At 38.5% G+C, this 26,104-nt stretch overlaps 1 protein-coding gene across 2 annotated transcripts in view; it reads left to right on the forward strand.

The window, feature by feature from the left end:
- Positions 1–26,025, forward strand: part of MORC3 (MORC family CW-type zinc finger 3) — a 29,060-nt gene extending 3,035 nt beyond the window's left edge. For both annotated transcript variants that reach the window (XM_030477214.1, XM_030477215.1), the window contains exons 2-17: positions 2,016–2,088; positions 6,955–7,087; positions 8,197–8,411; positions 8,692–8,839; positions 9,465–9,612; positions 10,802–10,933; positions 11,183–11,302; positions 11,749–11,846; positions 16,024–16,128; positions 16,241–16,363; positions 16,494–16,568; positions 17,429–17,471; positions 18,775–18,962; positions 19,548–20,376; positions 20,829–20,992; positions 24,189–26,025. In XM_030477214.1, coding sequence (XP_030333074.1) covers positions 2,016–2,088; positions 6,955–7,087; positions 8,197–8,411; positions 8,692–8,839; positions 9,465–9,612; positions 10,802–10,933; positions 11,183–11,302; positions 11,749–11,846; positions 16,024–16,128; positions 16,241–16,363; positions 16,494–16,568; positions 17,429–17,471; positions 18,775–18,962; positions 19,548–20,376; positions 20,829–20,992; positions 24,189–24,342 — 2,748 coding nt within the window. In that variant the 3' untranslated portion in view covers positions 24,343–26,025. The remainder of the gene's footprint in view (positions 1–2,015; positions 2,089–6,954; positions 7,088–8,196; positions 8,412–8,691; positions 8,840–9,464; positions 9,613–10,801; positions 10,934–11,182; positions 11,303–11,748; positions 11,847–16,023; positions 16,129–16,240; positions 16,364–16,493; positions 16,569–17,428; positions 17,472–18,774; positions 18,963–19,547; positions 20,377–20,828; positions 20,993–24,188) is intronic.
- The last annotated feature ends 79 nt before the right edge of the window (positions 26,026–26,104 follow it).

The raw sequence follows: 26,104 nt of genomic DNA on the forward strand, positions 1-26,104 counted from the left end.
ATTCATCACTGGTATGCAGCAGTGAAAGGACAGATGGAGAAGTGTTGCATTACACAGGCAACATGTGAAGATTTTCTTGCCATGCACATACATGCTTTTTGCTTCAGAAAAAAAGGACACTTATTTGTGATTATGTCAGTGTAGGTGAAACTGAGGTTCCTTCCTACATCAGCATTGCCTGCTGATCAAGGGAGGCTTGCAGCTGTGAGTTTATGCCTTTATCAAAACTATGGTTAGGACTTTTTACCAAGTCCATATTGCTGAGGCTTCAATGCCAGCAGTAACTCCAGAGGTTGCAGTCTATCTTGTGTATAGTTGGAGTTTTTCACTGGCTAGTATCAGAGAAATGCCCCAGTTGTTTCTTGTGTGTTCTGATCATGAAGCTTAGAAAGCAAAGGAACAAATGCTGCTAGCACTGTTAAAGGTTGAAGAGAATGATACAGAGATCTTAATATCTACTGAGTTACTGCATGGCAGAGGAAGAAATTAAAGGTCCTTTTAACCATGTGGCATGGTGTATGTGAGATTTTCATTAATAGGCTTGATGTCATTTTCTTCCTGGATTCTAAATTGTTTGTACGTATCTGTTAGGCATTTGAAAGGGGCACAGTGCCTTAGCTTTATAAAACTGGAGTTTTAAAGCACAGATGGCAATGAAGAATGGGATATCTATCCATACTTGTACTCTAGCTAGTCAATGGAGAAATGCAGGGATTAAGTTGCAGTCTGAAAGTGTGTACTGTGCTTTTACAACCTTAGAATCGAGGTGAGATTTAGTGGTAATTTATGTTGATCTGAACTAGGGCTGCTGCCTTATTCCTGCTCCGGTACCTGACTCATGGCTCTAGAACTTGCTTGCAGCAGCATTCATTTTTCACTGCTACGTGAACTTGGACTGTTGAAGTGGTTGCTTGCTTTAATTTAGACTTTACTAACTACATAAGTGTTTGTCAGTGTAGTAGTTCTGTAAAATTTATGAAGTGTGGGTACATACATGCTATTTTCAAGTATTTTTCTGATTTTATATATATTGTGTGGATTATGTTTTTTGAAGTAACTGCACTGTACAAGGACTATTTCCAGCATTATGTATTCATAGGCACCACTTTTTACACCATTAACCTAACTATGCCAGCGAGGCTTAAGCATATATGTGCAGTGGGTTGTGTTAAAGGCCTTGTAAAAATATAATTACACATATTTTCAGTCATAATGCAAATGCCAACTGTACCTGGTTTAATAGTTACATTTCTCCAAACATTGCATTGACAAATAGTTAGCCTGTATGGATATTTAGTTCTGGTTTTCCTAGTATTTTGATCTAAGTGAATATACATGAACCGAGACTTTCGTAAATCACTTGAACATACTTTCTGTCACTGAATACATCCCGTAAATAGGTACTTTATTTGCATATCCCCTTCTAATGCTGGTAGTGGCTGCATTCCTCTGGTTACATAGCATAAGTGAGGATGAAATGTATGAGATCAAATTGCTAAAAGTACAAACCACTAGTTGAGAGAGTCTGGCAGGTGAATTTGATCAACGTGTAAAAGGAGCAATGACATCTGACAGTAAGCCACTTGAGTGTGTTAGGTGCTGCTTACCTTTCAGATAAGGTTTAATACTCGTCGTTATACATCTTAGTACGTTTTTAACATTTAAGAGCATATATATATGTCTCTATTACTAGATTTGGGCTAAGGCTTTGATGTACCCTCTAGAATAGGTCCTTATATTTTTAAAGATAGTTTGATAGGATGACAATATAATCCATGCTCAGATCATAGTATGACTCTGCTGAATTCTGTACTGCTTTTTTGTCTTCAATAGCTATATTAATGTTCCCTTTAAAAGGTGTTAGAATGACAGTATCTAAAAGTAAATTAAATTACACCTTTTAGGTAGTGTTGTACAAAACAGCTTCATTTAATGTTACTATATTTAACAAACTGTTTCTGGTTTGGTATCATTGAAGAATGCAAACTAATGTCATTGTTTGTGGTTTATTTCAGCTTTGTCCAAAGTTCTTGCATACGAACTCTACCAGTCACACCTGGCCTTTCAGTGCAATTGCAGAACTTATAGGTATGTGATCAATAGTTTGCCTAAGTACTTGATTGTAATACTTTTTTCTTGTTATAAAACTTTTCCTTCAGGTGGGGGGAGGAGTTGATCCTGTTACATTTGGAATCTTACAATATATTATATTTTTTTGATACAATCAGATTGACTTTTGTGGTGGTGCATCCCTCCCCCCCCACTCCTCCTTCCTCAGGAATTCCTATTAGGTGCAAGGAGTTGGCTGTACCAGGAACTATGGTTGCCTGGCAAAGGTAGGGAGCGGCACACAGAGATCGGGCTGGGGTTGGGTACTCCCTGATCGTACCAGGAGTTCTTTTGGGATAATCAGTCATTGTCTGACAACTTGGAATGTCCTACTGGAGTTGTGCAACTGGTGGAACTGATTCAGAAGTGAGGCCAGGATGGAAATTTATTGATGAGTAAAGCAAATCATCTTATGACCCTATAAATAGTGGACCCAACAGAAACAGATCCTTTCGGCTCTCCTGGACCACAGGTGGCTGTGACCAGGTATCTCCCTCTGAGTGGGCCTCTCAAAGTTTGTAAACTCCTAAGTTTACAAAATAGGAGGACTGTTTATCTGAGCTGTTACTTCTGCTCACTGATACTCAACCTGTTGCCCACTGAAGAATGCTGAGAAAGCTGACATGAGTATTTTCACTGCATCTGAGGGAAATTTTTAACAGGATCCTTTATACATGTACATTATTTACATGCATGTACATATATATACATATATATCTTTGTGTCAGTTTAGGTATTTGATTTTAAGTGTGTGTGTATTAGTTAATAGTAAAATGTTGTTGGAAGTCTTGTGATTCACCTTAAAACTGTGGACAAAACCTAGACTCCTGCTAGACCCACGTACAACCTCTTGTACCTAGGCATAAACCATTGACCAAGCCTGGGACTAGGATTGAGTCCTTTCTAAGAAGTTTAGAAAGCAAGGGGGTCCACTTTGAACCTCATGACTCATGGGAAGGGTCTCCTTTATTCCTTCATATACCCAGTTTCTGTACACCTCACTTCAGTCCAATTCTGTATGAATTACTTTAGTCTGATTCTGTATAAATCATTACCAATTCTTACAGTTTCCTTTTGCATGAGGAGAGTGAACCTTGCCATGGAATTCTGTTGAATCACACTTTTATAAGTTTCTATGAAAATCATTTTTGCTAATGTCTCTGGTGATTCTTTGTGCAACCCAAACCACTCATTTTTGCGACAGCTTCTTTCTTAACAGCGTATATACTATCTGATATCAGTTGCAGGGGTCTTGTATGATTTGCTGGTTTGGGGGTTTTTTTTACTGATTTTTTTTTAAGAGTTGCCAAATATAGAAGACCATGGGACCAAGTGAATTCCTTCTCTTCTAGGCCATCAAATGCAAGTCTACTGCTTTTTGCTCTTCTCAGGCCAAGAGAGTATTAAGGCTGAATGCACATTCCAAAGATGTATGCATACTGGCGTCCTGTAAACACAGCTGTCCATAGACAGGAGGCCAGTAACTTTGCAAGAACCCACAAGCAGTGCTCGAAACATCAACAGCACATATGGCCTTACCCTATTCCTGCTTCCTGCCTAACAGGGTTTAAAATTCAGTGGTGGCACATACGTGTACTCTCACTCACTTATCACTCGTTCTTACCCGCATTTCTGGGTATTTTGCCAAGACCTGGGAGTCTTTCCAGTACCTGTGTCCTGGGCTTCTTATCAGTCTCTAGCTTAGACCTTGGATCTCCGCAGTTACTGTTTTCTTCCAACTTGTCCATCTTGAAGTTTGCTAGCAGAACAAATGTGTGCAGGCACACACTGAGAATAGAGCTCATGCTTGCACAGGAAATAATTAGAAATAGCGTTCAGTAAGAATGCACAGCAGAGTGGTACAGAGTCCAGCCGTACAAGCATACTGACCAGCAGGAAGCTTGCACACAATCAGCATGTGTTATTCTCTTCTCCCCCCCTCCCACCCATTATACCATTCTTTGTACATCCACTTTGACTTTGCCTTTTTCTTCGATGCTTCCTCAAAACATTCAATATTAATTTTTGCCCTGTCACAATACTCCTCTAGCATCCTACTTTCCTTTTGGGTTACCAAGTTACTGGCTGAACATTGTCAGGGTTATACTTGAGTGGTTCCTTTTAATGGTCTGTCAGTGTCCTAAGAGTTCTGTTCATGTTATTCTCTCTGCTGTCCTCTGTTAGTTAGGGCTGTGCATCTGTTTATTAGGTCCTGTTGATCATCTTGCTTTTGATTTTTGAATAGTGGTTAACTGGATATCTTCAGAGTTGCTGCGTTTTTTGAATTAGGGAATGATTAGCAGACTTCTTTTGGTTCTTCAAAATAAAGGTGTGGTTTGGAAAGGCTCGCCAAGCTTATCTAGAACTTTGCTACTGCCCAGGGGAGCAACTCTTCTGGTCACACATTCCTTCGCTTCCTCTGTGCAAGTTTTGCTGTTGTTAATCTAGAGAATTAACTTAACAAAAGAAAATAAGAATTTTTCAGCTAGATAAGGCCAGAGCTGTCACAGAGGAGGAAACCGGAATCATGTGGCTGCAGGAAGGGCTGGTTGTTTTGGGGGTAATAACATTAACCGCTCAATGAATTATGTTATTAATATGTGAATATGAAATATGTTTATTAATAAATGAAATATGTTGTTAATAACAATATTAAGTTGTTTCAGCTGTTTCATTACGCTGTGTCATACCTGGCTTGAATGATAGTAGATGTGCTGTGCAAGGCACAGGTTTGTCGTATGTGTTGCTTTAACAAAGCTTCAAAAGTATTGTAGCAACATATTGATTGTAAAGGCATTGAGTTAGTCATGTTGACTTAAGTGAATTTTGTAATCTGTCTTTCACATGCTAGGAAAGGCTATACTATAAGCCAAATGCTGAATAATATCTATTGTGTTACGTTACGGAGGTCTGAATTTTAATTTATGTGAACTTACCTAAAACATTAATGGTCTGTGTGCTGAAATTTGCCTTTTAAGCTCTAGTCTCTCCTGTCAAACTTTTTGATGGTTATATTGCTGGCTTCTCCCGTTAGTACTCAGTCAGATTAAATTTAGGTGAACTAATAGTGATACTTTGGAGAGGGTAAATGGGACATCTAGAGAGAGTTGGTGAACTGACAAATCAGAACACCTTCATAAATCATGGTCTTGGAAGAATACTTTCAACCTTTCAGCTGTACTTGAAATGTCCTCTTTTGTTGATGCTGAAATATATTTTCATCCACAGTAATGATGCAGTTTCACTGTGGATGCAATTTGTACTTGATGCTTATAGAAAGCAAGCTACCAAGCTGTGACTCCTTTTTATAGGCTGCAGTGTTGGCTTGAGCTGTTTATTTATGGCTCTCAGCTGAACCTGCAGAACAGGCAGTGAGGCAGGGGCACTGCCTCCTGCTCTGTCATCACATCCCACCCCTCCTCCTTGTGCTTTCCCCCTTGCAAATTCCATGAGTAGCACAGTGCTGCGGAAGGGAGGAAAAGACATGTGAGAAAACAGTGTTAGGGCAGATGAAATGTAAACTAGCTTTGCTGACAAATATTTGTGGAGCCGTGGTTTCTATTTCACTTGCAGTAGCAATGCTGCAAGCTCTTCCGAATCCTGTAACTAGAAAGTTTAAAAAAAAAAAAAAAAAAAAAAAAAAGGCATTTTGTACTTTCTGTGGAAGTTGTGCCTTCTCAGGTTTGACCAACTTGCACTAGCAAAACATATATTTGTGACAGTTCGCTCTGTCAACATGGAAGTGACCTGGTAACAGAGCAGCAACAAGTTTTTCACCTAAATCTCCTGCACTTGTGGTGTCAGCGTTCTAGATTTCACAGAACTATGTGGGATGCGGAGAGTTGGGCTTCAGTTCTTTTGCTTGCCTTTTTTTAGTGTCGCAAATTTTATTATCTGAAGTTGTGGTAGTATTTCAAATCTGATTTCCCAATTAAAAAGCCCACAGGCCTGCAGCAGGTAAGATGTTGTTGCAGCCATGTGTATTAGTGATACAACATTGTCTGCATTCTGGACTGTAACGTAGCCTCCTAAGAGCCACTCAGAGGAGATGTTTTTGTGGGAGAAAGTAAATATTGCAACAACTGCTTGGGAGACAGGAAATGAAAGTAGAAACTTGTCTTGGTTTCGTTTTCTGTTCTCACATTTGAGCTGTTCACCTCCGCCTATGTTTTTGCCTATGTATTACTGTCATCTGTAGCTGGGAAATTGTGTGTTGTTTCCAGGAAAGGTTTGTGAAGTTTTGATGCAGCTCTTTCATCATAATGTTTTAATTTAGTGTTGTCATCTATAAAGAAGATAGTGGTTTAGGAGACTTAGGTTTTAGTGTAACATTTACTTTATTAAAAGCTTTGGTTTCTTGCTTCTGTGTAAAAGTTGACTAATATTCAGTGACTTAGCTGAGAAATTTGTATCAGTGCTAGCACAAAATTTCTGCATCTGTATTACATACCGAACTGTGGAGCTGGAAAACGGATGCAGTTTTAGAGCTCCATTAGCTTAGCATGTGACTCTTCAGGGTCACAGGCCCACAGTTAGGGAACTACATTAAGCTGCCATATTCACCAAATAAACATATGTGCAAGCACAGCACCACAGTGAGGTTAGGGACAGCTATTCCATATAGCTATTTGGCAGTGTTGCAAGCCTAACGTTTGGCAGATTGATTATGTATATATTCCTACTAGATAAGGCTCTGTTGGGTGCTACATATGGATTTAAGTAACTTTGGAAGAGTTACTATCTGACATATTCGCTGGAATTACAACACTTTAAAATATTCACATTTAAACTGTTTAATTTTTGCTTTTTAGTATCCCACCCTTGTTTGCTTTTTTTCCTCTTCAGATAATGCTTATGATCCAGATGTGAGCGCTAAACAGATATGGATAGACAAAACGGTGATAAACGACACTATATGCTTGACATTCACTGATAATGGAAATGGTATGAACTCAGAGAAGCTGCACAAAATGCTAAGGTGGATAACCTCTTTTGCAATTTTTTTTTTTTCTTGTAAAAATTCCAGCTCCTAGTTCTGTTACTGCTAAGTGTCTTCGTTTTTCTTGTATATAATCAACTGATTTTGTTCATGAACTTGCATTTTTGAAGGTGAGCGATTATGCAAGTGAGACTCTAGAATAGACAGCTGCTAGTAAGACTCTCACACAACTTTGGGTGCTTTTATCTCCTAATTTCCTTTTACCCTTTCTGTCCTTCTCATTTAACTTTCCATGCAGTGATTGTGCTGTGTAAACTCCCTGTAGTACCCGTTAGTGGAGCTAAGGAGAGTTTAATTTTTTTTCTAATATTTTTAATTTGATTGCTTTAGTTTAAGTTAAGTGAGCAAGAAGGGGAAAAAAAGAGGAGATTCAGTTCAAACCCGTTGGAGTATTGAAAATAGAAGGTGTTGAGAAAAACTTAAGGGAATCATATCGATGTGGTTTGTCTGTTTATCTTTAAATGTTCTATAGGGTTTGTAATTATCTTTCTGCAGCTTTTATTGCTACAGTTAGCAAAGAGTTTGCTGTTCAGTTGCTCTTTTGGTATGAAAGATTGCTCTGCCTGCAGATAAATCTCTGGGTTTAAACTTGAGCAAGCTTGAATTAAACCTGTTATTTTTCTTTTTCTGTTAGATACCGTAATTAATAGCTTGCTTGTTAAATTCCATGTTCTATATATATGGTTATCTTTAAATGTCATGTGTAGTTACTAATGGAAGATAAGCAGATTGCACGTTTTCAAGCAAGTAGGGGTGAGCTTTAGGGGCTTTTTTTAGTATTTATTGTGAAGCCACAGGATAACTATTAGAATCCCATAGGAATGCTTATTGCATAATTCCAGACAGATTATATTTCTTTTCCATACTTGAAGGTGAAAGTAAATTTATCTGGATTCTTGCAGTATGGTTTTAGCAAGGTAACTTTCAGGATTTGCTTAACTGTACGTTGTTTCATTGTACAGTAGTTCCTGGTCTCTAAAACAAGAGATTAACTCGTACTTGAATCTAATTTGGTAGGCCTTGCATCTTTTGGGTTTTCAAGTTTTATAGGACTTCTTACACTCTTCTAATGTTTTCATTTGTTTCAGCTTTGGCTTCAGTGAGAAGTGTGTGGTGAATGGCCGTGTTCCAGTAGGACTGTACGGAAATGGGTTTAAATCAGGGTCTATGCGCCTGGGAAAAGATGCAATAGTCTTCACCAAGAATGGAGAATCCATGAGTGTGGGCCTGTTATCTCAGACTTTCCTTGAAGTCACAAAAGCAGAACATGTCATAGTTCCTATAGTGACATTTAACAACCAACATATCCTTTTAACAATTTCGGAATGAAAAGTCGTGGGTACATGCGAAACTTGGATGATAATGTTAGTAAAGGATATCTCCTTATCTAGTCTTACAGATACCCTAAATAAATTGTAAGATGCAAGAAAGGCTATAATTTGTTAAGGCCTTTGCATTTGTAGAAGCTCTCAGATGTGGAATGAGAGAACCTGTGAAGTAAGTACACGATACTGTTGTGGAAGTGTCCTCATGTTCTGAAAGCTTACTTCTTTCAAAGTTACTCTCCTTAACATGATGCTTACGACAGATAAGTGATCCAGCAGAATCCAAAAACAGCCTGAAAGCCATCTTAACACATTCTTTATTTTCTACTGAGGAGAAATTGCTGGCAGAGCTAGATGCTATAATAGGGAAAAAAGGAACAAGAATTATCATTTGGAATCTTAGAAGGTAAGATGAAGTCCAGTCTCCTTGTATCCCTCACTTAGTTTGTTATCTTTCAGTTTATGCAAACGTACAAGTTTGGGGGTTTTTTTTTTGTGGAATAATTCCAAAAGACTCTGGGCACTTAGCTGTAATTGGGGAACTAGATTGAGACTCACACAATTGAAAGACTGTGCTGTTGCACGAGAACTGTTGCTGATATCTCAAGTAACAAAACATAAGGAAGGAAAATGAAAAGGACTTCATAGTTTCCTTTGGTAAGATACCATTGCTTTTGCCAGAAGGAGAAATTAAATAGGTACATTATAAATCTGTTACTTCAGACAAGTAAATAAATACAATTGTTGTTGCTTGGCTTTCTATTAGTTTTATGATAAACAGTTAAGATGTTTACAAAGGAGTAGATCCCTCTAGAATGATGCTGCTGACTCCAGACTTCAAAAGCCAGTAATACTTGCCTGTACATACAAGTATTTTTTCTCCTTTCCAGACTGTGGAAAACCATCATGGCTCAAAGGAATTCCCTTTCTCTTGCATCTTTGTGATAACCTCTGGGTCCACCACAATATCCTATCTGTGTTGGCTTGCTTTTTGTCATAATTGGTATATTTTTTTTAATATTACTTCTTAGAGATAAAAATGAAAAAACGGAGTTTGACTTTGACAAGGATAAATATGACATCAGAATTCCAGAAGACTTAGATGAAACAGGCAAAAGAGGATATAAAAAACAAGAGAGACTGGACCAGATTGTTCCAGAAAGTGACTATTCACTGAGAGTATGTATAAGATTTTTTAAAACTTGTTTGTTCATTTTTTGAAGCTGGAGGGTATGTGTTCTTGTTTTAATGTAATACTATGTAAGATAATGTACTATACTATGGATGTGTTGATTGGGGGGGGGAGACAAATGTTGGAATTTAAATGTTAAGGAAGTATGTCAACATTTGTTTTGAAAATTGAAGGTGGAAGGTATTTGTGAACTTGTGTAGACATTTGCTGTTTATTTAGAAGAAAGTTACTGGGGTTTATATAGTCTTGCAGATATCTTCTCCTGTTAAATATAGCCATCATTATCCACCAAGGAGCAAATCAGGAAATGCAATAAGTAGCTTCAGAAATTAAGTGGGGGTGTGTGTCTGTGGTAGTCAAGAGAGTAACATTCCATCGTAGTGCAGGTGTACATGCATATAGCACTGATGCTATTGCCCATCTGGACCTTTGCCAAGCAAAACCTATCCATTTTAAAAGTGTCATTTCTAGGTTTTCTGGGAAGCGGCTCTGTTGTTTGAATGCATTCATGCAGACAGGGGCAAGGCTTTTCTGTAGGCTAATTGATCATTTTCTCCACTGTTAATTCTCATAAGCTGTGAAGGTTTCTTTTTGTAAGAAAATGCATCTGCAGTTTCTAGGTGTTCTGGGCACGCTTCTTGTGGATAATACTCAGAAGTATTCCAGTTGAACTAAAACCTTCAATTATTCTGATTTGCTGAAACCCTATATCCACTTCAAGTGTTAGCAGTTGTAAATATAATGGTAAATGAAACGCAGATTAAAATTCATAGATCTACATAGCTATTATCAAGCTGTGATAATATACAGTCATTTGGAACAAAGTTAATGCACTTGCTTTTGTTATTTTAAAGTTTGTAGAATATTTAAGCTCTCAGTAGGGGAAAAAGAAAAGAAAAGCTTCTGTGCTTGAGAGCTCTTTTAGTGCTAAAACTGCATCTTCAGACACCTGATTAACATGTCACATGTAAAAGTTGTCCTTCAATTGCTATTCATTTAATTTGTGATACAAGTATCCTATTTTTCTGGATTCAAGCTAGAAAAAAAACCCCACGTTTAATAGAATTGAGTTAAAACTTGAGTTTGTCTTCCTAAACATAATGTGTATTGTAAAATATTCATATCTTGATTTTTCAGAGGGTTTTTTAGTAACAGCAGTTACTGTATGTTTTGTAGGCTTATTGCAGTATTTTGTATCTGAAGCCAACAATGCAGATCATTCTGCGAGGACAAAAAGTGAAAACGCAGCTGGTGTCCAAAAGCCTTGCCTTCATTGAACGTGATATATATAGGCCAAAATTTCTGAACGTATCCTTTGCTAATATTTACATCATTGCATGCTGATTTTAATGATGTGACTTTCTATGTAAACTGTTGGGTTTTGGGTGGTGGTTTTTTTTTTTTTTTTGGTTTTTGGGTTTTTTTTTAATTTTAAGACCTACTGAAAGGATTATCTCAGTAGAAGAAAAGTTCCAGGACCCAGTTTAGAATGAACACTCAAAATAACTCTATTTGGTTATGAGATTAACCAAATTTTTCCTTAATATCTGGTAAAAGGCTAAAACAGTAAGAATTACCTTTGGATTTAACTGCAGAAACAAAGATCATTATGGAATAATGATGTACCATAAAAACAGACTTATCAAAGCTTATGAAAGAGTTGGCTGTCAGTTAAAGGTAAGAAATTAAAGCTCAAAAATATTTTAATGTCTTCAAAAATCATTTTTACTCAAACACTGATTCATAAAGAATATGGATGGAAAGTAGGATATTGATATATCATTTATAAAACCACCTTTTTAATACAATTCTTAATGGCTGCTCAAACTAAATTGTATACAGTTGTTTTAATGTTTTGGTTTGGAAACTAAACTTGATACACAATATAGGCCTGAGCGTATCTTTCAGGACAAAAAGAGAGGTAGAACAGAGGATTTTTTTTTTTAATTATTATTATTATTTTTTATTTGGCGAGTTTGTGTCGAGATTTTCTTTTTAGAGAGGAGTTGTAAGCCAGAAAATTGTTTTTACCTAGCATATATCGGTTATTACCTCTGACAGACTCTTGCAGTATTAGCATAGAATATATATTGGTTTTCCTGATAGATCTTAATTTCTCACAGGCAAACAACATGGGTGTTGGCGTAGTTGGGATCATTGAATGTAACTTTCTAAAACCAACTCATAACAAACAAGATTTTGACTACACAAATGAATACAGGTAAATGTATGTTTTTATGCAGACTTTCTATTGAATAGTGTTGTTCACTGTGAAATACTTGGCGATAAAGACTTCTAAGTAGTAAAAATAAAAGCTTATGTTCCATCATTAAACTGCACGACTGTTACGAACTGCAGGGGTGGCATGTACATTTGTCATACTGAATTCATTGTGCAGTCAGTGAAGTCTAGAGCATCTAGAGTACACATCATTGTAAAGCAAGTGTCCTAAAAAGTGGTTGGTTGCAATTCTGCTCTTCAATGATTGTAAAATGAGCACACAATAACTTGCTGAGATATGGGGGGGGGGTGTGGTACGTGACCAAAATTGTGATACACGAATCCCACACTATTAACTTTTTTCATAACAATTTCTGTTTGGTCTCTTTTTGGAAAAATCTTTGGATAATTTTGAGCCCTTCTTTTCAGTTTCATTCCAAAGAGTGGACTTGAATGCCCTCAAATCCTCTGCTACCAGATAGAGCATTTAAAATACCTGCCATTCTGAAAGTAGTCGTGATTTGAGACATTGCTTTGTTTCAGTTTTTATTTCTAACTCAGGGTTGCCACTTTTCACACATCTGCATCCATCCCATCAGTCAGTACCTAATGTGATATTTCCTGTAGTTAAACTGTGAACCAGGTTGGGAGTGTAGTCTGACTTAAAATTTTCAGAGATGATGATTGTTTTTGAAGCCAGTTTCCTAGTCTGTTCACACTCCTCTGCTGTGAGTCAGTTGTTCTGGCATTGTGGAAGGAGCAGGGAGGAGAAAGGCTAGAGGGCATGAGTTGTGTAAGCAGTTCTCAAGCTGAGGTATAAAAACTGTCCAGGAAAAACTTCCTGAATAGAAGCCTGGAGAATTGTTCCACTTTCTATTACTTTTTCCTTTAATGATGACAAGGCTGTTGGCTGTTTTCTGGGCTGTTTTCTGGGCTGCTTCATGTTAAAAGGGGTATTAGGAGCAACTGCCTCCTCCAGCAGCTCTGTTCCAAGACTCCCTCCTGCCTGGCTGCTGGAGCCCAGCCTGCGGACCTGAGGTCTTTGCCCAGGCTGGGGAACATGGCTATGGCTCTCCTGTTTGCAGGTTCAACCAGTAGCAAAGCTGAGCACGTCCCAGAGATGCACACACAGAGGACACTGACATGGCTGTTACACAGACTGCTACAGACAAGGTGCTACATAGAAGACTCACATAAAACACAAACAGCCAAGTCCCCTTCCTCCTCTTGGGCTGGCAGAGATAGAACACGTACATTTGTGGATCCCCCAAGTACTGGCATGGCCTCTCTGTCCTCCTGGTAGTCATGCCTGGACCCAGGCGCTCTTACCTGCTTCACAGGTGCCCTAAGCACTGCCTAGTGGTTTGATGTTTGCTAGAAAACATGTGTGCACTCATGCAGTCATACCACAGACACTACATATTTGCAAGTTCCCCTAGGTATACCAGCATGAACCCTTGCCTGCCTGATATCCCTGCCCAGACCTGGGGCCTCCTGGTCACTGCTGAGTCCAGTTTGGAAGGAAATATATATGCACGCCAGTACACTGGGACTGGCGAAGATGCAGACGCTCGTCCCCCCTGCCAGCACTGAGCCCCTAACTCATGCTGGTTCACCCCAGGAGCTGGTTTTTGGGAGATGCACTTCCTGCCTTAGTGGGTGGCAGCTGGGACCTCCACTTGCTCCAGTAACGGACCGGACACATTCAGTCTTGACTCCAGGAGCTGACACCAAATCCAGTCACACACAGCTCTCACCAGTAGCTGGGACTTAGTCCTTGCCAGGCACACAGGATAAAGAATGAGATTATGTAGAGAGTTAATAAATTACTAAAGATACAGGAAAAAAGGACAGACAGTAGTCCAGACAACTGTATTGGCTGGATCTCTTTTACATGCAGCCAGCTCCTTCTATACCTTTTTCTATGAACTCCCCAGCTCTTTCTTCCTCCCAGCTCCTCCTTCCTCATGCACATTGCCTCATCAGTTGACATAGTTCCACTGGCCTGCTGCAAACATACTGGACCCTCAAGCTTGCACCCTTACCAGTTACCACCCTTACCAATTCCCAGTTTGCCTGCAGTTTCTTGGTAGCCTGTCAATTAGCGTGGCTGCCCACGTTTGTTTCTGGTTGTCTTTGTTAATGCTGTTTGGTCAGGTTTTATGACTCTCCGTGTTCGTCTCCTTTCCTTTCTTTATCCTCCCAACTGAAAAAATAACCATTCTCATGCTCCACATACTCTTACCAGTTCTTGTGACTGACCAGGTTTGTTCTTATCACTACCTCCCTTGTCAGTCAGGTTTGTTTCTGTTTTGTTTATGTCTCCTGTGACCATATGCCCTTAAAGAAGCAGGCACTTTCCTTCAGTGTGCCCTAACACTTGCTTTTGACGTGGACTTGGAAATTTAGGGTATTGACTTGCAAACGTAGGTGAAGTAAACTTTGGCAGGAGAATTCATTACCTTTTTCAAGCTGCATGTTTTGCCCTTCAAGCAGTTGTGGTTCAGCTTCCACTGGCAGTATGTCCACCACGCCTTTCCTGAGTTGCTGATTTATATGCAGCTCATCATATAAAGATAACCCAGAAACTGCACCAGAGGGCTGTAATAAACAGACCTGTTAATTGCAGCAGTTGAGGGGCATGATAAATCTGGTCATTCCTGCTGTTGAAACAGTGCACCTCTGGAGGAGGAGCAGCAGACCCAATAGCTGCTACAGCCACTGCAGTTCAATCTGCCTGTACCTTTAAATGGTACTCACAGTTTGTGCTGCTCTTTGCAGTGACATTGCCAATTTTAAGAAGTTCCTTTGTCTCTACCACCATTGTGCTGGCAGAGCCGTTAACAAAAACACATGGTAAAGCAGATCAGGTGATCAGTAAAACTGGAGAATAACTCTTGTTAGTTTTTTTCAATACAGATGTTCCCTGAACCTTTTCTTATGTGATGGCCCTAACAGTTCCCTTGGCAGAAAGGGAGGAATTGGGAACATCGTAGGGTGGTCATTTGTGTTGCCCAGGGTTTGCACTATGTTCCCGCAAGCTGGCACTGTGAGCACTGAATGCTTTTTACATGTTTCTTTTTAAAAAAACATGTAATGTGGGCACAGAGATACTACACTTGAAAGATCTCCTGTATAAAGGTTTTTCTGCAGAGTGCTACTGGTTTTCAAAGAGTAACTTTCCTGCCCAGAACACAAACATAAAACTGATGCTGCAATTTCATGATCAGTGTAAGCTGATCTGCCCTTCTTCCCCCTCCAGAAGAGAGTGGTGATCCCATCCATGCATTGCTGCTCATTTCTGCCCTCGTGGTACTCCCTTTTCTTTGGCACAGAAATTCATGACTTGGGTTCAGAGGTGATCTACATCAGAACTCTCTAGGTCATCATACTAGTTCACTGCAAACACGTTTGTGTTAGTTCAAGGCACGGGGTGGTTTAGGTGTTGGAATAAGCCAGGCAGAGAGGGACTGGCTTTCAGACTCTGGTTACCCAGCCACTTTACCCTGACATAAATTAGCATGCTTGTAAGAGACAGTCTTACCTCTGCCTCATCTGTGGGGCTTCTTGTTGTTTCACACAGCTCCCTCCTGAGTGTGGCAGCTCTCGTAGTCATTGAGCTGCACAATGAGCCCTGATCAGGAAACTAATCTAGCTAGAAATTAACCTAGGGTAAGACTAGCCTGCTCCTTTTAGCAACGTGTTGACTTTATACTATGTGAAAGCAATGGTAAGCTTGCAATCTCCATGTCGTATTGTTGCATGTCAACTTGGAGTAGTCATGAACCTGCAGTTAATACATGTATGGAAATATCACAAAGCTAAATACACAGCTAGGTACTGGATTGACAGAAGTGGGTTTGTACTTGTTTCTTCTATGACTGAGGTTGAACTGGTGATGTAGCTTCAGGGTTTGCTCTGTATGTTCATGGCGCTTCTGAATTGAGCGCTCTTTGATTTCAGTCTTTGTGCTCCAGCTCATACTTCCAGCAATTTATTTATTGACAAACATGACTTCACACAATTTCTAATTTCTAGGCTTTTCTAAAAGCAAAAAGCTTACTGTTGTGCAAATAGAAATGTTAGAGTGGTTCATGTTTGACTTTCACTGTAGATTATAAAGGTTCTTTCTGTGCTAGGATTTGATTATTTATGGTGGTCTTTTAAAAACTTTTCAGACTTACAATAGCAGCATTAGGAGAAAAGCTTAATGATTATTGGAATGAAATGAAAACGAAGAAAAATGGAGAATATCCATTAGCTTTGCCAGTTGAGGAGATACAGTGAGTATCACTTCTAAATAGAAGAAATTTATATACTATTATTACTGTTCTACACTCAGCCATGAAAATGAACTTTTCATGTGAAAGTTCTGATTTTTTTTTTTCATTACAGAAAACAGCCTGATCAGACATGGGTGCAATGTGATGCATGTCTGAAATGGCGGAAGCTGCCAGATGGAATAGAGCACTTGCCAGAAAAGTGGTACTGCTCACTGAACCCTGACCCACAGTTCCGGTAACATTAGATTTCAGTGAATATTTCAATACTGCTTTTAGTTCTTATTTTATCATCTCTTATAAACATGGATGTTAAGCTCTTTTTTGTTTCCCTCTCCCCTCAAATCCGCCCCCCTTCCTTAACTCAGGAATTGTAATGTGCCAGAAGAACCAGAAGATGATGACTTAATACATCCTACATATGAGAAAACTTACAAGAAAAAGTGAGTACTAGAGACTTTGTTACAAGTGTCTCAGCATTAGAAAAGGAATGTGAAAACTAAATGCCCTTTTCTGTCACCTGTGGTATAATTGCAACTCTTCTGGGAATATATCCAGCCAGAAAATAGTGCCTGAAATCAAGACTCTACTGTAGCAGTGAATAGATGAATAGCACTGTTTTTTGCTACTAGCACATTGGCATTATATTCAGATTTCTTTCTGACTTAATGTGTTTGCCCTCCTAAATCAAAATTAGGAAAGTCATAACAAAAGGGGCCTTTCATTTAATAGTTACTAAGGAAAGCAATGCAGCAATTGGTGTTCAAGTACAGCTCTTAAAGGGGCACTGTTTTATAGTAGTAAGTGATAAAGATAGTTTGGGATGTTACAGAAGTAGACTACTAGGGCTGTTAGGAGACCTTGTCTAGGGAACTGTTATTTTTCAAGGATTGAAATTCAAGGATTTTTCAATGTTGAACCAGCTGAATACCTCAATACACCTATTTAAGAATAAGAGGATTCTGAACTAAGGTGTATTAAAAAAACCTAGCTTGGGTAATTTAACTAATACTAGCTGGTATTCTAGAAGTGGGAGTTTTAGGGATTTTTTTTTTTGGTTGGGTGTTTTTGTTGGTTTGGGGGGGGGGTGTCCAAATTTTTAAAATAAACCTTAATCTGAGAGAGAATTTGTTTTGAAGTTAATCTATTGTATGTAACTGAGATAAAGGAGTACTGTGTTTGCTTCAGATTTTGAGGCTAGTTTGTTTTTATAATGAATTCACATCTTGAATCTAAGCTTTTTTTTCTTTTTTTCTTTTCTTTTTTTTTTTTTTTTTCCTCCCTCTTCCTTGCTGCTGTGCAGAGACAGGGAAAAACTGAAGAAGCGACTAGAGTTCAGCCACCAGGTAACTCTTGAAGTTGATAGGAAACTGATTTTGGTAGCAGAGTTGTTCTGGCTGGAAACAGTATTACGCGGTTTGGGTCAATAGGCCAGGCATTGAATTAAAGTTTGCTTTAGCTAGTGACCAACTGACTGGTTCAACATCCTGTTTCGTTTTGATGGCTGTACAGGTTATGTGCACTATTAGTAAACCAACAATCTTCTGTCTTTGCTCTCTGATGATGGAAAACACATCACTGCTTTCTATGTAGTATTTAAGGAAGAGCTTGAGAGCGACAAAACCCTCTCACAAAATAGTGCTAGAAAAGATATCAGTCACTCCTACCTCTTTTATGGCATGACATCTAATTATTGAAAGTGAGTTTGTTGTAGAGAGAGATGATGAGGATATGAAAGTAAAGATGCCCTTAAAACTGGGGTGAGGGGTGAGGATGGACAGACTTGTAGTAGCTGTACTTTTGCAAGGAGGCACTCAAATTCAAATTAAATGCAGATGCAAATCAACATGGTGGAGTGATAAGGGCGTGTGGATTGTAACTCAGAATCAAATTTCCTAAGCATGATTTTGGCTTAAGTTGCTTTCAAAGTAAAGTGCTAACCGAAGATCGCTCAGTTTCTGTAGAAGATGTTTTACATGTGACGTTTTAACCTATATGGTTCATTGTATTAATTTATCTGCAGTTATGTTGACCCAAGAACAAAAGTAATTTCTAAAAGTAAAGTATTGTTCCTTTTAGACAAGCAGAAGTAATTATGAGCAGCTTTACCAGAGGTGGCTGTCCCATTCTTTGTGTATCGTGGTCAGATTTCAGACAGAGATACAGCTTGGGAAAAGCTCTTGCCTGAGATTCTACACAGTACTTTTAAAATAGCTGTATCTAGGGAAAGACTTGTAAGATCAGAAAGCTGCTTTCTGACAGCAATAAATCTGTGCATGGAGAGGAATGTAATGCATTCAAAGTCCTCTAAGAAATCTGGCAAAAGTCTGTAATTACGATATAGAACTTGCTGCTTTCTAAAATGTTGTATGTCTTAAAACAACATGAAGGAAACACTTCATAGGCATCAGTAGAGTTTGGGGGGAGGGGTTGTGCAAAATTTAAGAAAATTGTGGTTTGCAGTGTAGAGTTAAGTTAGCCTTAATTATTGCAGAATACTGAGCCCAGGTTCAAGGAGATCCTTGTAGTATATGTAAGAAATATTGGTCAGAATTTTGCGTGTTGGCAGATAGAACAACTGCTTAAACCTATTCTGAAGACTCTACTAATGTCTGTTTCTTTTAATTCTTAATTAATATTGTGTTATAGGTCAATAATGAAATGTTTGTAAAAACACCTGTTTCTTCAAGTAGAGACTTCAAAACATTCTCAGCTGTGAGTGGAAAGGAAGCTGTTCCAAGATCACTTCTACCAGAAACATCAAATGCTTCTGTCAAAAGACCTATACTTATTTTAAATAGATCAGTATCTTCACCTCATTCTGATTCTGATAACAGGTTAGTGAACCTGTACAAAGTAGATTCCTATTTATTTCTAAAATTAATAACTCGTTAATGAAAATCATGGTGTTGGGTGTAATCCTATCTTCAGGTGATAGCTGCCAAAATTCATATGTTGCTTTTGGGAGTATAGGAAGCAGCAGGTTGATTGACCACAAAGCCTTATGAAGTACAAAAGTGAATGCAACAAAAAATAGTGTGCACTGGCGAGGAAAGTTGCTTAGTGGTTTGTTGGTTTAGGAAAAGACTGTATTGTGTTAACTGCATTCCACAGTATGTTTTCCTTAACCTCTGTTGGTTAAGGAAAGGGTGTGGGGGAATGTTCCCACAGATACTGAGTCTGAGTCTGTTTTTAAAGAATGTGTGAAGGTGGTAATTCAGTGTGAGGATGTCAGCCACTTGTGGTTACAGGAAAGGTACTTACTCTGGCTACACATCTTAAAATGTTACGCAGGGAGACATCCCTTTTTAGTTACTGAGTGGTAGCTTTTAGTAATGCTCATAGAGCACTAAACATAGTTTGAAGCAAATGACTGCAGTATTTCAGCAATATAATAAACAGTTTAATACTTTTCTTCACAGTCTTAAACGGAAGACACCTACTTGCGTGACACCTGTGTCTTTAAAGACACCTCGATTAAATGACAAAACATTCAATAACCATGATGATGATGATGAAGATGTCATTATTTTAGAGGAGAGCAGTACTCCAAAGCCTTCAGCAGATTCTGATGTTCCTGTAGTAAAAACTGAATGTATTAATTTGGATCAAGAAGTGAAGCAGAAAGAAAACTGTGACATCGGAGAACCTTGCAGTGCAGCTACTTCAGAATCAAAAACTGAACAGTTGACCTCATCAACACAGACAGAGCTCCCAAACTTAGTTGTTAAAAAGGAGGAGGTGGAAGATGACATTGGTATTCAAGTTCCCAGGGCAGAGATGGAGACTAAAGAGCACAATGTTGATGCTGTTTCTGAGACATCTGTAGATCTTGGAAATGAACTGAAAAATCAGCTGCGATTATTAAGCAAAGAAAAAGAAATGTATCAAAACAAATGTGAAGTATTAACCAAACAAGTGGAAACACTGGAACAGAGGATTTTAGAAATGAGTAATAAGTATGTAAAAAAAGAAATGTGCCATCAGTCGACTGAGACAGTTCCTTCGTTTGAAGAAGAAAGTGTTCATGAAAGAAGTTTGTCAGAAGTGACTGTTCTTTATGAACAGGCCTTAGAAGAAATAGCAAAACTAAAGGAACAATGTAGTACCCTGCAGAACTTAAAAACTGAATGCAGCAGATGTGCAGATGGTGAAAACAAGAGCGAGGTAGATGAAATTGCTGTGCAATTGGATGATGTTTTCAGGCAACTGGACAAATGCAGCATTGAGAGAGACAGATATAAAAGTGAGGTACGTTTGTTAAAACAGTGATATCCTTCAAATTATCAATTAAATTGTTTAATGAGTGTTTCATAGTTTTCGTATACAATATGTTGTATGCTTCAGTCCACTAACTAATCAAACCAGTTAAAAGTGGGAAGAAATACTAAATTATCCTAGGATCTCCTGTTTTGCTTTCATAGATAGAAATAAGCAAACTTGAGAGAGACTGGAAGGCTCTAAGTGGCTCTGGCTGAGACTAGAGAAACAGAGCAGGCTTAGAGGGCGCACACATACAGCGGTTCAGCTGACAGCTGGCTATTTTAAAGCAGTTTGTCTAGATTGTCATATATTAAAATCTCACTGAAAAGTTAGTTAAAAGCAGTCAATAAAGTTAAATGGTGTAAATTTGTATAAGATGCTTTTATTTTAATCTACTGCAATTTTTTATATATATAGAATTATTTTTATTTATTTGCCAGATTGAACTACTAGAAGTGGAAAAAAATCAATTTGCCTGTCAATGTGAAGAACTGAAAGCAGAAATCGCACAGTTAAAAGCTTCAATTCCACAAGCAGTAGCACGTGCAAATGATTCTACCACCAGTAATGTAGAAGACTCTGTAAATTTTCCTGATGGAGAAAGGTATCAATTTTGTTCTTTCTAGACTCTATTTCAAGCAAGATTTTGGTTGGCTCATTGTATCTGAAACATTTTGAAGAAGGTTATGTCTGATGATCATATAATAAAATGCAGTTCTTGGAATTCTTTTCTACTGCCTCTTGTGACTCCTAACTCCAGTAACATTTTTAAATCAAGTGATTTTTTTTTTTTTTTTTTTCATGATTTGGGTATTTGTGTGAGGGTTGGCTATTGCACAGTAAAATGCCCCACTGACACTTCTTATAATATCACAAATGTTATATAATTTCTTGACACAACTTGCAGAACAAGGAGAGAGAAAGGAGGCAGAAAGGAGGGTGATCATTAGCTTATGCTGTGTAGATGAACGTCACTTTTATAATCTGTTTTTCTTTCTTGGATCAATATTACTGTACTCACTGAAAAGAGTTTGGGTTCAGTTTTGAAACTTATTTTTTACAGTTCCTGTAAGAACTTGTAACTGCAGACCAATCCCGTGGAACTAGTTTGTGTCCAAAGTGTATCTTCGAACCAAACAAGGGTTTAAACTTATTTTTAAGAGAACTGGCAGCTCTTGGTTAGTAGAAATAGCAAACATACAAAAGAAGTACACATACCAGATGGAAGCACAGATGAGCAGTCCAGCAGGAATATAGGTACACTGCCTGGGCAAGTGGGATGGAATTCAAAGCCAGAGCTCAGCTGGAGCTGAGCTCTAAACTGGCAAGGCTTGGGAAGGGCTACCAGAAGGGCGTCTGTAAGCATAGTAGCAGCAACAGGAGAACAAAGGAGAATGGAGCTGCTGCTCAGTGGGGGCAGGTGCTTAGCAGCACGAGGTGCATGAGGCACAAACTACTGAGGTAACCAGGATCTTCTTTGTCTTGGTTTTTACTGGTAAGGTCTGTCCTCTGCTTGCTGAGGTCCCTGAGTGGTAATCTTAGGGAGTGAAGCATTACCTGTAGTAAAAGGTGACTGGATTAAGGGACCATCTAAGCAAATTCAACATACAGAAGTCCATGGGAGCAGATGAGATGCACCAGAGGGAGCTGATGAGTTGATGGAGAGCTGGCCTTGCAATGGTATCTCCAAAAGGTAGCGACAGTTCACGTTCCTGATGCCTGGAAAAATGCAGTTGTCATGCCCATATTTCGGACAGGCAAATCTACAAGCTGGTCAGTGTAGCCTCAGACCCTGGAAAGACTGTGGAGGATATCTACCTTGGAAGCCACCTGCAGCCCCATGATAGTCAAGGTGATTAGGAACAACCAGCATGGATTTACTGAGGGCATATTGTGACTTTGCAGCCTCATTGCCCTTTACAATGAGATGACCATCTCTGTGAACCTTCATTTTAGCAAAGGTTTCAGTGTGGGCTGCCATAATGTCATGATAGCGAAGTTTGTGAGGTATGGTTTTAGATAGGTAGACTAGGAGGTGGATTGTAAAATTGGCTGGGCTGCTGAGCTCATGGATCAATATCAAGGCCAGTGATTATTAATGGCCTAGATGAAGGAGCAAAATTAACTCAATAAATTCACAATTACATCACATTGTAGGGAGCCATTGCTATGTAGGGCTGCAGCTGAGGGACCTTGACAAATTGGAAAAATGGGCTGAAAGAATCCTCCTGGAAATTCAACACAGGTGACTGAAGTTCTGCACCTGTGTTGGAAATACCCCGTGCAACTGAACAAGTTAGAGCCTACCTGTAGAAAAGCAGCCTGGAAGAAACCCGTGATGCTGGTGAACTAAAAGTTCAATGTGAGTCAGCAGTGCACTCTTGTGGTGGGAGATCCCAGAGCCTACTGGGCTATATTGGCAAGAGTTCAGCCAGTAGTTTGAGGGAGGTGATTGTTCCCCATTGTTGGGCACTATATGAGATCAAACTGAGCAAGTATTCCCTGGTTTGGGCTCCCTGAAATACAAATGGCACTGGCATATTGGAGCATATCTACTGAAGGGCCACCAAGATGGGTAGGGGCCTGGAGTGTGTGATATAGAAGGGGAAGCTGAGGGGAATAGCCTTACACAGAGTAGGTTACCTTGAAATCCTATTGCTCTCTTCTGCTGCCTCATGAGGGGGGACAGAAAAGATGAAGCCAGCCTCTTCTCCATGATAGGATGAGAGGCAACAGACACAATATGTGATAAGGGAAATCCTGTTCAAATATTTGAGAGGAAAAAATGTTCACAGCAAGGGTAGTCAAATCCTGAAAAAGGGCCCCAGGAAGATTGTGAAATGTCCGTATTTGGACATTTTCAAAACACAAGAAGGTCCTAAGTAACCTTATCTGAGTTAGCTCTGCTTTGAATGTGTGTTGGGGGGGAATGGACTGGGTGTTTTCCAGACAGCCCTTTCAGTCTATTATTTTTTTTTTTTCCTATGGGTAAATCTCCCCTTTATCTGCCAGCATTTCATTTTCTTCTTAAAGCATCTGACTTGTGCTTCCTAGAAGAATTAGCAAATCTATGCAGTATTTGTAAGTAACTTCCACCACAAGTCGTACTGGGGTATGACGGCACTGTGAGGACTGGCTACTGGAGGTGATAAAGGAACTGGTAGAAAGGAATGCTCAAGAGAAGGGATGGGTGATTTGGAAGCAATTCAGTGAGGAAAAGGACAGAGCAAGGAGATCCAGGGAAGAAAGCGGAAAGAGGAAGCATAGCATTTTAGCTGTACTGCAACTCTTACCTTATTTCCTCTTTCTTTTAAAGCCTTTTGACAAACTACTCTCACTTGCCACCTTCTCTCTTCTTTTTCTCTTGTTCCCATAGGTGGTAGGAGTTTGTGTTTCTACACGTCTAAAGCTACTGTGGTTTTTATGTTGTTTTGAGAAATAAAAAGGTGTTGTGGAATAAAGGATTGTGTCAGTGCTTTTTTGCTAACTTAAATAAAACCATTCAGAAATTATTTCTGATTATTTTTGGGAAAGGTAGAATTCAGTTTCACCTTTAGTATTTGTTTGAAACTAAGGGAATATACACCTTCAAAATTAAAACTAGAGAGGCTCAGCTTTGAAAAACTGGTAGATTTTGAAGTTATCTTGATGCAGCTTTAACTGCATCGCTTTTTTGTTGGTTTATGGAATTCATGTATGGAGCCTTTCCACTATAGAGTATTAGTCCAGCTTTGTTTAAAAAGGTACTCTGTATTTGAACATAAAACTACATCTAATCATACCTAATTATTTCTTCACAGCCTGAAACTACGCTCTCTTCGAGTGAATGTTGGACAACTTCTGGCTACGATCATGCCTGATCTAGACTTGCAGCAAGTCAATTATGATATTGATGTAGTAGATGAAATTTTAGGACAAGTTGTAGAACAAATGCATGAAATCAGTAGTACTTAGTATCTTAAGATTTTAGCAGACTCTTGCTTGATCTTGCATTATAACCTTTGTGTAGGTTCCAAATTGTATATACTGCTTCTTTATATATTTGACACAGTTTGATCAATAAGTGTATATACTCTATGCGTTTAGATGTTCCCACAGATGCAGTGGGTGCGTGTTGTCTTTGCTTCCTCTTAAAGGAACACTGTCAATATTGACCAACACTGATGTACTTAATTAAGGATTTTGCTTTTAAAATGAATTTTTAATTAAATTTGCAAATATTTTTATTATTAGGAATCTTAATACTTTTCTACAAAAGCTTTTTTGTTGACTTTTGATCTTATAAGTATTAATACTTGCAATTACTTCCTCTTCTATGATCTAAGTAGTGGACTATATTAAAAATGCAAAAAAGAACCTTCCTTGATTTTCTTCTCAGAACAAATCCTAATAACATTTTTGTATACTACAGTATTGTTTAATTACTATCAGCAATGTGATATGATGCATTAATGGGCTAGAAATGTAGTTAGTAGATGAAGATTTTGTCCATATGGGTAATATTTGTGGTTTACTACCAGAAGAAGAAAAAAATCTTAAAGGGTTTTATCCTGAACACTGGTGGTCTTTTGACTCCGCTTTGGACTTTCTGGTGTCACTAAAGAACGTTATCTGTACATAGCTTTGCAGCATAAACAACTCCATGGGATATGGCTAGGATATTTCAGCTGTTTCAGTGATGGAAACCACATGCCTGTTTGTGTCCTGCCCCTGCTTACGTGATTGTTGTTTCATATATCTAAGAACTTGTCTGTATTTGGGCGCAGTCACAGGGATCTTCAGTTGTACCTGTGGTTCCCATTAGAACGCAGCAGGGCTGGTTCGTAAGTCCAGGGGTGTGCCCTAGTGCTTGTGCAGAAACTTCCCAGGAAGTGGGAAGAAACAGTACCAAGAGAAATTACTGTTACAGTGGTGACTGTGTTCTCAGTCAATTGCATGCTTTTCTTTTGAAGTCGTCAGGAATGAGAAGAAAGGTGGCAAAGACAGCAAATCCACCTTTTACTCTGTGGTGGTATTTGTCATCCAAACCGTGATCAAGAACAATGGTTCTTGTTTTTTTTTAAAAAAAAAAATAAATAAATAAAAAAAAAATCATGAGATAGCGTACAATATGCTAATTTCTAGAAAGTCTTTTTTTATAAAGCCAAGGTTTTCGGCTTTCGCACTGCTACTGTCCTGATTTAACTCAATTATGTTCCTTTTAGTTGTGGTTCAGTCAGTTTCTTTCGATGGACAGTGTTTCAGTTTTAAGATGCTGGCTATTCTACTATGTCAATAAGGGTAATGCAATACTGTTGTACTTTATAACAGATAAATTGAATGTTTGATTTTTGAAGAGGTGGCTGTAATATAACTTTGTATGACTTTTTAAAAGTTTATATTTTCCATTTATTGGTGTGTAGTTTTCCATTTAATCATTATTTATTATGTTTCATCAGATTCTGCAGTTGAACTTCTTGTAGACAACTGGCAAAATATAGCATATGTCTATATTAAAAATGGCAAATTTACACTGTACATTTACACTTTGGAGAGCAGTGGACTAATGGAAATGGTTTTTATTTACTTGTTAAAATGTATTTTTTGTAAAAAATAAAAATAAAACCAATATATAAATCTGAGTTTGCAGGATCAAAACTGGTATGTGATCAAATGCAATGGTTTTGTTTATAAATAAAGACTATGCAGAATGGCTGGTGTTTCAGGCTTATTTTAA

Source organism: Strigops habroptila, chromosome 2 (genome assembly GCF_004027225.2).
Source record: "Strigops habroptila isolate Jane chromosome 2, bStrHab1.2.pri, whole genome shotgun sequence".
Classification (NCBI taxonomy): domain Eukaryota; kingdom Metazoa; phylum Chordata; class Aves; order Psittaciformes; family Psittacidae; genus Strigops; species Strigops habroptila.